This window comes from Quercus suber, unplaced genomic scaffold, assembly GCF_002906115.3.
Source record: "Quercus suber isolate HL8 unplaced genomic scaffold, Cork oak 2.0 scaffold_395, whole genome shotgun sequence".
Lineage (NCBI taxonomy): Eukaryota > Viridiplantae > Streptophyta > Magnoliopsida > Fagales > Fagaceae > Quercus > Quercus suber.
In genome coordinates, this window is record NW_027069847.1 from 420,114 (window position 1) to 432,796 (window position 12,683).

The 12,683-nt window shown below is 40.5% G+C and overlaps 2 protein-coding genes across 2 annotated transcripts; both read left to right on the top strand.

Annotated features, from left to right (window-relative positions):
• Positions 1-9,158: 9,158 nt before the first annotated feature.
• LOC112017810 (uncharacterized) lies at positions 9,159-9,953 on the top strand. Its single transcript, XM_024050269.1, has one exon. It carries the CDS (start codon positions 9,159-9,161, stop codon positions 9,951-9,953), a length of 795 nt encoding a protein of 264 aa, XP_023906037.1.
• A 1,697-nt stretch (positions 9,954-11,650) lies between these two features.
• On the top strand, positions 11,651-12,532 carry LOC112017822 (uncharacterized). The gene has a single exon (XM_024050277.1). The coding sequence runs from the start codon at positions 11,651-11,653 to the stop codon at positions 12,530-12,532; it is 882 nt and encodes a 293-aa protein (XP_023906045.1).
• The last annotated feature ends 151 nt before the right edge of the window (positions 12,533-12,683 follow it).

The following is a 12,683-nucleotide window of genomic DNA, read 5'->3' on the forward strand; positions in this document are numbered from 1 at the left end:
GATATATCACACAAAAAATAGTTTCATTACAATATCACCAAGGAAAAAAATAAAATAAAATGAAAAGAAAAGAAAGCTAAAATGGCCCAAGTCGACAAAATAAGATAGCCCGTTAAGATGGCCTACTTCTTCAACTTGATAAACAGCTTGTCCTTGGGGGCTTGTCGAGAGGTTGCGTCTGACGCCTTGGGATCCTGGCTCGGAGGGGCAACTTCGAAGAGCCCTTTCTCGGTAGGAGGAGCCAAGTCAGCAGGTGTGGCTTGGGAGTTAGCAGGAGACTTCACCACATCCTAGGGCGCTTCTTTGTTACTGGTTTCCTCTTTCTCCATCGCCCTTTGGTGCTTAGTCTCCTCCACAGGCTTATCAGTTGAAATTGAATCCTGGGTAGCACTGGCCTGGCCTTCGTTTGTCACCTTAGAGGTGGAGTCAGCCTCGAAACTAGGAGGTGTAGCCTTACGGATGGCAGAAGGGTAGTATACGCGCTTCGCCTTCCACATGTCAGATGAAGTCTCAACTCTTGCTTGCTTAAGGGCTTCATTCCAAGTCTGAGAGCAGTAACATCTGCACACCTTAGGTACCTGAGCCTTGAGATTGACCTCGGTATCAGCCACTCTTGAAGCAAAAGCTTCCTCCTCAGCTTGCTTTTTAGAGCTTTCGGCCTCCGTCCTTATGAACTCAGCCTCTACTTTAGCCTTCAGGGCCTCGTCCCTAGCCCACTTAGTGAAATTTTTGGCTCCTTTTGCCTCAACCAGTTTCTTCTTCAAATTAGCAATCTCCTCATTGGCAATCTACAGCTAATCCTTAGCCTCCCGCAGGCACCCTGTTTGGTCCTTGGCCTGTTTTTGAGCGCTAGCTAGGCCGGATACCGTGCTATCTCTAGCCCTCGTCATCTCCTTCAATTTCTCCCTTGCCTTTTTGAGGTTAGTCTCGGAATTCTTAAGGGTTTGTGCAGCATCCAAGCACTTGTTGCGCTCCTAATCCAAGACCCGGCTCTGATTGTTGGCCTTCTCCTCTAATCTAAAGGTGGCTTGGACAGCCAACCAATCGAAACAAGTACACGATAAGCTAGAGACCAAGGAACAAAAGTCAGCAAAATCATAAGGATTGGATGTCTTACCATGCCCAAATACCTTTTGAGGCTAAGGAAGACCTCATGCCCCCTCAAGTTCCCCAGCTCGGCCATGTCCCTAGGAAGCAACAAGGCCCTCTCCAGCGCGTCGGCCACATAGGTGCCTTCTCCCCCTCGGAAGTCTCTGAGGGAGGCGCCGTCCATTAAAGGGGGAGGAAGCCTGGATTGTTGCTTCCCTAGCACGTCCTTCCCTGGCTGGCTTTCAATCAGATCGAGCAGGCTGTTCTGAGGCTTCCTCTTGAAATCCATTTTGGCCTGAGGAGAAACCCCTTCTGACAAGATATCTGCTTTGGTCGAGTTGGGGTCACCTGGGTCACCAGAGGGGTCCTCGAATAGATTCACTCGTTCGAAAGAGCCAAATTCGTCCTCGGACGGACCCAAATCAGTGACTTCTTCTTCCCTCACTGCTCTTTCTCCCTTGGCCTCTGCGGCTTGATGTGATGAAGAAGTGCCTGACAATAGGACACCCTTTGGGATAGGAGACCCTTCAGGGAGTAAAAACCCATGCTCCGCTACGGTGATTTTGTGAAGTTGAGAATCTTTGGCTCTGATCACGTACTTCGGAGCTAAGAACGACTTTTGGATTGGATCATACCCAAGGATCTTATGAGTAGCCCTAATTTGATTGTCAGCTTCGTTCACAAAGATCTCCGCCCTTAGTACGGTTTCCAAGTCTTCCTTATTGACCAAATGGAAGTGTCGTTCAAAGGCGTGTGGATTTGTAAAAAGGAAGCATATTCTTATTAGCAACTAAACGATGCAAACCGCGATGACACAAAGGACCAAATCCTCTCCTACTTTAAATACCCCACTTGGTGTCCCCTCTTCTGTGGGACAGTGAAGGCTGTCGTGCCACTCCTCGGACACAATGAGAAAGTCCTTATTTAGCCCCTTACTAGACTCGGGAAGGCACTAAATAAGCCGAACTTTATCTTCCTTCGTCTTTATGTAATAGGACTTACCCTTCAGGTGTTGGAGGTCATAGCACCAATTTACGTCATGATGGGTTAACCTCAATCCCATCTTCTCGTTTAAGGCATCCACGCAACCCAGGATTCTAAACACGTTAGTGGTGCACTGGGTAGGGGCTAATCGGAAGTGCCTAAGGTAGTCCCTCATAACTGGCCCCATAGGGATTCTCATACCGCCTTCAAGAAAGGCGATTATGGAAATCACTACTTCACCCACCTCCCTCCTGATGTACCAATCCCCTTCTTCACAGTACCTCAAACCCACATTACTCGGTATCCTATAATTGACGATAAATTTCTCCATCGTCTCTGCAGACTCAACCAACTTCTTAAACCTACCCATCCGAAAGAACGGCTAAAAGGCTCAGAGAAGAACGAAAGAAAGAAAGGAATAAGGGGAAGAGAAGGTTTGAAAGGAGAGAACGCGAGGAAGAAAACTTACAGAAATGAGGAAAAGCTCCCAAGACAGGCTTTGTATGCTGCAAAGAGATGCGAGTTGAGTTGGAGACTTGACTGGATTCAGGGTGCGTGCGCAAGAGCTCTTGAATGCAAAAGTAAAGAAGCAAATCTGTTCAAATGTGTATTTATACCTTCAATTTAGAACAACTGTATGGATTTTCCCGCCCGTAAAGCTAGAGGATCCCCACTGTTGGATCGTCATCACACCGTTAAACGTGGGGAGCACAGAGCCGCCAGAATTTAATGAGGGTGCGCACTGTATACCAAAGTGCTAGAAACATGCATTGGACAGGTGAAAAGGCTCTAGCGCTGACGTTGGACAAGACCAGACAAGCCATGACAAAGGCCCGAGGACATCAAAATCTTCCTCCCCGTCCGAGGAGCCGAATAGCAGGATTTTAAGGGGCTATTGTGGAGCCTAAGAATCTGGCAACCCTAGCCCAGTTTGCATCAAGCCCAAGGCCCATGTCAAGAATGGAGAAACATTCGAGGATGATAGAAGAAAGCCCAAGTTGCCTAGAAATATTACTGAGGACAATCTTATCCTCGGTTTGCTGAGATCATAGAAGGGTAGAGTGGCACGCCACCAAAGGTAGCCTACCATAGCATCTCAAGAGAAATGACAAGTACAATGTGTCAGCCATGGAAGCATGGTGGAGGAACGAGTCCAGGATAAACTGTCACCTCCATATTAAATGCCCATAACTAACGTTCTGGCCACATTAATGAGAAAATGACCCCTGAACAGAGTTGTCTAGGATACCGCAACTCACAAGAAGTTTGATAAGGTGGCTGATGGAACAGGCAGTCAGGCACAGTCTTGGATGATCAACAAGTGGAAGGCAAGGATCATCTAGGGAGGACTATATAAGAGGAAAAACTAACCATGAAAAAGGGGCTCTTTCGAAGGGGGGGAATGGAGATTCCCTAATTATTAGAGGAAGCTCCTCGGATAATGCCGAGGACAAACTCTCTTGGACAATCTCAAGTTCATCTCGGTTTGATGGTTACGAACGCCATATTGATCGTTGTCCACGCACTAAAGTCTAATTCTTTGGCCCACTCTCTACAAATTCATTGTATTGGGCTAGTTGGGTCTGAGTCCACTCGTCAATCAGAAGAAGTGCTCAAGCCCAGTCCCGACAGAAATGTTAATGAAACTTGAATGTAAAAATTTAATTAATAATTTTGCATCTTAAAGAGAATGATAAATAGATTCAAAATAATAAAAAAATCAAAAGTTAAATAAATATTATTTAATTAATATTTAAATAATTGAAAAAAGCCTCACCTAAACTTTCGCCTAAGGCCCCCAAATTTGTTGAGCCGACCCTACTGAGGAATTTTGGTTTTGCCAAAAATAAGAATTGCATGTGTGCCAATTATCAGTTTGGTATTGTAGCAATAAATGTCCTTATAATGCAAAGTGTCAAAAGTCTTGTAGTTCAATTGGCACATCCTTAAATACATCAACGCCACCAAAAAAAACCCCTAGCGAATACATGAAGTATTACAATATCATTCTACTAACAAAAAGAAAAAGAAAAAAATAGGATTGGTAAGAGATAAAGTGGGAATTGAAAATGCTGAGATAAGAGAAATAAAGTGAAAGAGAGCTTATAATGGTAATAGAGAAGAAAAAAAAAATTTGAAAGGGAGAGAGAGAGCAATAGATGATATTTGCTACAACTGTTAACCGAGTTGCTGAGGAGCGCGAAGTTGTTGTGATTGCAAAGTTGAAGAGAGCAAAGCAACCGACATCGCCAAGGAGAAATCATGATCATAATATTTCTCATTGTATTTTTTTTTTAAGAATAATGAAATTATGAATTATTTTTATGTAATACGTGGAACGAGTTATAGATTTTGAATGATTAGGGATTTTCATTTTTTATTTTTGAATAGGCTTTTTGTTGGATAATTTTTTCACTTGTTATTTGAGAGCCTTTTTTTTAAAGGGGTCAAGGATTATGTTTGGCAAGCCATAATTATATTTTGAAGTAATACTATGTCCATAACATTTTCATAATAAATCTTATATGACAAACTGTTATTGGTAGATAAAAAAAATATATATCAATATTGAATCCAAATTAAAATCAATAACAGCTTATCACTTAGAATTTATTATGAAATTACTGTAAAAATGTTGTAGATATAGCATTACTCTTATATTTGTTGAACCTAAATTCTTGTGATTATCAAGTTAGGATGTTCAATACTTTCTTTATGTTGGCCAAAATAAGTTAATTTAGTATATAAATTTATATTTTGCAAGTATTTATACATTTTTTTTTCAAGTGAGGGTAGTCATGTGAATACCCTAACTTGAATGTGGAGCTACCCCTATACATAAAGTACTTTGGGTTCAGGGGGAGAGGGGTCTAGCTGTGGGGTTAATGGGGAGAGGGGTTTAGTTGTGGGGTTAACCTCTTGCAAAAACATTTTAAGTGCAACTTCACTATTGTTTCTAATATGTTGCAAATAGCTTTTGTGAGAGCCGTTTTGCCCTCACAAACAATTTCAACAACATCATTATTGGTTGCTAAAAAATAATTTGTCAATTTGAAATTTACAAATAACAAATTGCAAGGCCATAAAGGCCCACACAAATAGTTGTTAAAGACGACTGCATCCCCTTGCCAAAAATAAGTTGTTGACTTTTCTCGTTGTTTAGTAATATATTTGTGAGGGTAGATTTGTTAAGTAACAACAATGAACTACCCTTGTAAATTAACTATTAGTAAAGGTTTTGCCGCAAAATTCCTTTTAGCAACAAGAGCAAATACAACAACTTTGTAGGGTCATATGCCATTGATAGTAACCTTTTGTGATGATATTTAATATTTTACTAGAAAGTTTTACCCTTGCAAATAGGCATTTTTCTTGTAGTTATTTACCTTTGTTCTGATTTTCTAAACAATAATTGTCCAAGCTTTTAATCTTCTCCATTTGAGAGGCATTTTAGTTTTTTAAAATTTCATTTTGTTTGGAAATTTAGACTCCAGTTAATAGAATTAACAAGTTTTAAACCTAAGTTGTTAATTAGATTTATTATGAATAAAACTTGTTAAAACAAATAAACATCAATATCATGTCAAAATCATACAGCGGAAAAAATAAATAAGACAAGATATGATGACTCAGGAAAACCAATGAAACCAACCAGTTTCACAGTAAAAAACCTGGGGGAAAATCTTCCCAAAAAGCAATCCACTATAGTAAAGAGAAGTTTCAAATCTAGTACAAAACCTTTATTCCTACACTCTACAATCCCCGTAGATGAACTCACAGCAGAAACCTTCTACTGCTTCAGAACCTCTGAACTCTTCAATATATGAACGCCACCCTTTTTATGTTGCACGGATCCTAGTACGTGACTAACTCCTTTACACAAATCCCAGTACGTGACTCACTTACCAACTTGAGGAAGAAGAATGTTGGCTACAAAGTTCTTCACTTCATCAACAATGAAGATCAAGAAACACTTGGTTACAAAACCCTAAGGCGCAAAGACGTAGTAGCTTCTTTTAGAGAGAATAAGGTATCAGTCACTTTTTGCATATGTTCTCCTTGTATTCTCTTTTGTAACGGCCTTTAAAATAAGCCTTATATAGGTCTAAGGTTGTGAGAAAAGAAACCCTACACAAATACAAAAACCTGGCCCAAAAATTAGATATGAAAATTCTAATTTCCATAACCTCGATAGATAGTAGGTGTCGAGGAGGTGTCGAGGTTTAATGAGGCTCGACAGATACAGCTATCGAAGAGGTGTCAAGGAGACAGAAACTTTCTCGATCGATCCACCAGGTGTCCAGGAGGTGTTGAGATTGCGATAAGAAAACACCTTAAGATCTCGATAGATAGCCAGCTGTCGAAAGGTGTCGAGCAGCTTCTGAGCTATCTGTCCAGAGGAGTCGAGCTATCTGTCCAACTTTATTGAATACATTTTCTTCACTTGTTTCTTGGTCCAATCTTTATGGCTTTAATACTAGACTTGAACAACATGTTTTTTCAAGTATTAAACACATCTTAGATCTACCCAATTACAAGTAAAGTGCGTTTTGTCAAAGGATTAGCCAACTACATAACATATGTCCTTAACACATTCGATGCATTGGTTATGTTCGAATTAGTTATTATTACTTACTCATGGGGTATTATCATAGTAGCTTGCTATTTATGATAGGGTTGTCATACCTAGCTAGATTAGATTTAGTTTTCTTTTTATGGCTACCATCGGTTGGGTTGGTTTTTAAAATTTTTAATATGATGAAATTGGGTTGGATTGAAAATACCTTAAATCAAATTCAATCTGACCCAATTTATGCACACCCTAAGTAAAAAGTTTCTCTATCTTCTATTATAAAAAAGTAGTGAAAAGATTAGTGTCTTATTTCCCTTTGTCCTAATTTTCTAAACAATACTTGTACAAGCTTTTAATCAAGTCCACTTGAGAGGCATATTAGGTTTTAAAATTTTTATTTTAATTTATTGGTTTTATTCAATTTAACAATTAATTCATCTTTTTCAAGCTTTGCCCTTTTAACTCTTATTGAGTTTTTTTAAAAATTTTCAAAAGTTAGGTAATTCCCTACAAAAGTTCCACATATACTTCTAAAAGCAACAACATCAATGTTTTATTTATTTAAAATTTTCATGGTTAGGAAATTAGTCATATATTTAGAATGTACATGAATCATTAAGCCATCTAATGAAATAAGGATAGTTCAGATTATTAGCGGTTTTAAGTTGTAAGCCAAACGCTGTTCATGTAAACTTTGGTTTAACAACTGAAAATTATTTTTTTCTTTTTTGGGAAAATTCGATATTAACAATAGAGAACGGGCGATTTGAACTCTAAATGTCTTGAAAATGTCATGAAGTATCAACTATATATTAGTATTAAGCTTGGTATCAACTATATATAATTAGATTTAAAATCTTGGTATTAAGCTTGTCGGTCAACTTTAGATGTCTTTGCAATGTTTATTTGCATGGATTACTATGTTTCTTGAATATTTTAAAAAATAACAAATTCTTGTGAAGTTGTTATACTAAATATATGACGCTTCCTCTCGTGGAGCTCTCTCTCTCGTTCTTGTGCAAGTACTCCCTGCCTTGGCTGTGTGCGAAGGGTAATTGTCCAGTGGTATTCTAGGCAAAATGGATGATGCTGTGTGTGATAAACTTGACAAGATGAAGTTAACTACTGAAGAGGAGGAAACTATAACCATATCGGATGAGGGCAAATTGGATGCTATTGAAAGTTATACTCTGAGTTTGATTGGAAAATTCCTAACATGTAAATCATTTAATAAGGTAGCAGCGAAGAATATGATTAGGCAAGCATGGGGATTGAATGAATCAATGCAGATTCTTGAAGTAGGGCCAAATCTCTTCCAATTCAAATTCCAATCAAAGTTTGACTTGGATAGGATCTTGAGAGGAGGCCCTTGGTCTTTTGATAATCAGCTACTATTACTTCAGCAGTGGAAGAAGGGTATGACCGTGGGAAACATTCGATTGGAATCGGCATCCCTTTGGGTTCAAATATGGGATGCACCATTCGATATGGTTTCCCCGCAAGTTGCAAAGGAAGTGGGAAGTCGCTTGGGTGAGGTTGAGGAGGTGGAATGGAAGAAGCGGAAAGATGATATAAGTATGTTCATGAGAGTCCGGGTAGCCTTACCAATTTCAAAACCTATTCGTCGAGGAAAGTTTATTGCTGGGTCGGATGGTGTTAAAACATGGGTGTCTTTTAAGTATGAGAGATTGCCCATCTTTTGTCACTACTGTGGAGTCTTAGGCCATGATTTGAGGCACAATGCAACACATTATTTAGTGGAGAAAAAGGGTGACTGAATTGAGTATCAGTATGGTGATTTCCTCAGGGTAGTGGGTGGTCGTCCAAGAGTTCCATTGCCTAAAGTCTCAGGTCAGATGGCAGGTTCAGAGGAGGAAGCGGGAAATGCAGTAGAGAAGAGATCGAGAAAAGGAGTGCTGGGTGATCCGATGAATGCAATGGCGACGGTGGCAAGCATGGGTGACGTTGGAAGCCCTAGAGATGTTGGAAACCCTAGCAGCATGATTAACTCTAAGGCTATGTTTCCTAGAACGGTTGCTAAAATCACGCTCAATAATAATGAGTGTATTTACTCCCATGCAAACGTGAAGGGAGCAAACTCAGTTAATGAAGGAACGAGTAAGGAAAATAAGGAGTATGGACAGCTCAGTAAGGAATTAATTGGAGAGGATGGGAATGTGGGGGCCAATTCTAAATCCACTGAGGATGATTTGGTGGATGTGATGATACAAACTCAAGGGCCAGGGCTGGATATGTCTACTTTAAGCCCGGATAAGAGTGGGCCTTACATTGTCAAGCCCAAAGGTTCTTGGACCCATATAAATAGAATGGACTTTGGCTTGGGAGGTTTTAGTAAGGCTATTATGCTACCTAGATTGGGAAAGAGAGAGTCACGTGAAGCATATGAAGGGCAGGTTGATGAGCAAACCTGTAAGAAAGGAAAATTGATCAATGATGAGGAAAGCAATGAACATGTACTGGCGGGGGTGGAGAACCACCCTTGCCAGGAGCAATGAGGCTATTAAGCTGGAACTGCCAAGGGCTTGGGAACCCTTGGACAGGTCGAAGCCTTCGCAAGATTGTGAGGGAGCAAGTTCCCACGGTATGTTTCTTGATGGAGACTAGACTTAACAAGGAAGGGTTTGAAAAGTCGTACGAAGATTTACCGTTTCAGAATAAGATTATTGTTAAACACCCAGATTCTGGGGGAGGTTTGGCATTTTTGTGGAAGAATGATGTGAGGTTGGAGGTTGTCAATTTCACTGCTAACCATGTATTAGCTAAAGTAATTGAAGAAGACGGATTTGTATGGTTCCTGACTGGGTTTTATGGGTGGCCGGATGCTCAGCAAAAGGAAAATTCATGGAGATTGTTAAAATATTTACAAACATTTGTTGTGGGTCCATGGATGGTGATTGGAGACTTTAATGCCTTTTTACATGCAGCTGAAAAGAAGAGTGCAAGGCAGCTGCAATTTTCACAGATTGAAGCTTTTAGGGTGGCTTTGAGCCATTGTCAATTGCATGACCTTGGATATAAGGGTTATCCCTACACTTGGAGTAATAAGAGGCCTGGTGAAGCTAATACTAAGATTCGGCTTGATAGGGGGGTAGCTAATAAAGAATGGATTGACAGATTTCAGTTGAGTAGAGTTGTGCATTTGTCATCTCATGCATCAGATCACCTTCCACTTTTATTGCATATCCAGTCCTTCTCACAACCAAGGCAGCACAGTGGGAGAAGTTTCAGGTTTGAGGAGTCATGGTTGCTTCGGGCTGAATGTGTAGATGTTATTCAGGAGGCATAGGGGAATGCAGGTGTGGGTAGAGTTGGTTTGGTTGCTGTACAAGAAAAAATAAAGGCTTGTGGGGCGGACCTTATGGCCTGGGGTTCATCAATAACTGACCCAGATACGGTGGCCATCAAGGAAACTCAGAAGCAGCTAGACAGGTTGAATGAGGCTGAACTTACTGAAGATTCCAAAGCTGAATTTTTGAGATTGAGCAAGAAAATGGATGAACTTCTACAAAAGTAAGAAATCTACTGGGCTCAATGGTCTAGAATAAATTGGTTGCAACATGGTGATAGGAATACTAAATTTTTCCATGCCAAAGCGTCACAAAGAAGAAGAAAAAATTATATAAGAGGCATCCAGAATTCACAGGGACAGTGAGTGGAGAATTTGGAGGAGTTGGGTTAGGTAGCCTCAGATTACTTTGATGACCTTTTTCAGGCAGGCGCGGGTGATCAGATGGATGAGTGTTTCAATGCAGTGGAGAGCAGGGTAACAGAGGACATGCAGGAATTTTTATCAACTCAATTTACTGCTGAAGAAGTGCAGGTGGCCCTCTTTCAAATGGGACCAACAAAAGCTCCAGGACCCGATGGTATGAATGCCCTTTTTTTATCAAAAATTCTGGCATATTGTGGGTGATTTTGTTGTTTTAGCTACTTTGGATTTTTTAAATAATGGTAACATGTTTCCAGATATTAATCATACAAATATTGTGCTTATTCCTAAAGTACAAAATCCAGAGAGAATGTCTAAGTTTAGGTCTTTGTACTGGGACGACTGATCACTGATAATGTATTGGTGGCCTATGAGACACTTCATACATTGCATGCCAAGAAAAAAGGGAAAAAGGTGAAAAGGGCTCTGTAGCATTGAAGCTTGATATCAGCAAGGCCTATGACCGGGTAGAGTGGCACTTCCTGCAAAGTATTATGGAGAAGATGGGGTTCCCAGCTGGTTGGATTGTGAGGGTGATGAACTGTGTTACAACACCATCCTTTTCTATACTGGTGAATGGGAAACCTTACGGTATGATTCAGCTATCTAGGGGTATCCGTCAAGGAGATCCAATCTCACCATACTTATTCCTATTGTGTGCTGAAGGCCTTACTGCTTTGTTGAAAAAAGTGGAATCAAAAGGGAGGATTAAGGGAGTTTCAATTTGTAGAGGAGTACCAAAGATTACTAATCTTATGTTTGCAGATGATTCATTACTATTTTGCCAGGCGATTTGGGCTGAAGGAGAAACCATAGCAGAAATCCTCCAAACTTATGCGAAAGCTTCTAGGCAAAGTATCAATTTGGAAAAGTCTTCAGCTTATTTCAGTAGTAATACTTCGGAAAGGCAGAAGGGCCAGATTTTGGAAATTCTGGGAGTATAGGAGGTGAATCGATTTGAAAAATATTTGGGTCTACCAACTTTGATTGGTCGGGCTAAGTATAACACCTTCTCTTATTTGAAGGACAGAGTTTGGAAGAAGCTCCAAGGATGGAAGGGCATGATGTTGTCTAGGGCTGGAAAGGAAATCCTTATTAAGGCTGTGGCTCAATCCATACCCACATACACTATGAGTGTATTCCAAATCCCTTTGAAATTGTGCTCTGAACTAGAAACGTTGTGTGCAAGATTTTGGTGGGGTGAAGTTGGCAATGAATGAAAAATTCATTGAAGGAGTTGGGATAAGCTAACGGTTTCAAAGAAAGAGGGTGGAATGGGATTTAGAGATTTGAAAGCCTTTAATTTGGCTATGTTAGCCAAGCAAGGGTGGAGGATGGTGAATGGAAACGATTCGCTGCTCTATCGATGCTTTAAGGCAAGGTACTTTCCAAGATCATCATTCCTAGAGGCTAAGGAATCTCCTAATTGCTCATATGTGTGGAGGAGCTTGATGGCAGCACAACCAATCATTCAAGCCGGTCACTGTTGGAGGGTTGGGAATGGACTTTCAATCAATGCTTTGAAAGATAGGTGGCTGCCTAATTTCCCAACAAACAAAGTCCTTAATTTGGTTCAGGGAAATTTGGGAGAGATGAAAGTGGCAGATTTAATTAATCCAGAGCTGAACTTATGGAAACATGAGGATATAAGGGCCATATTTCATGCGGATGAAGTTGAAGCCATTTGCCAAATTCCCTTGAGTCGAAGAAATGTACCTGACTCTGTTTTTTGGCTGCATAATTCAAGGGGGATGTTTAGTGTTAAGTCCGCATATCACGTGGTGAGGAGGCTTTTAATTGATGCTAACCGAGGTGGAACATCAATGGAGGGTGCTGTAAACAATACTTGGAAGGCAATTTGGAAGCTTCAACTTCCAAACAAAATACAAGTTTTTGCCTGGAGAGCATGCCATGAGATCCTTCCTACTTCGGCGAATTTGACCAGAAGAAAGGTGCTTTATGATGACAGATGTTCAGTGTGTACAAGGGAAACGGAGACTACTATTCATGCCTTTTGGGATTGTGCATCAGTCCAAGATATATGGGCTGGAAGTTCACGAAAGCTGCAGAAAGCTAAACACAGCCAGACTGATATGGTGCACCTAATGGAGGAGCTACTGGAACGACTTTCTCAAGATGAACTTGAATTATTTTAGACCCAAGCATGGATTGTTTGGAACCAACGTAACTACCTGCTGCATGGAGGACAACTGAAGGTGCCAAGTAGTTTGAATAAGCGGGTTGAGGAGTATATTTTAGAGTTCAGAGAAGTGCAATCTCGGCTTGGAGTACAACGAGCACAACAAC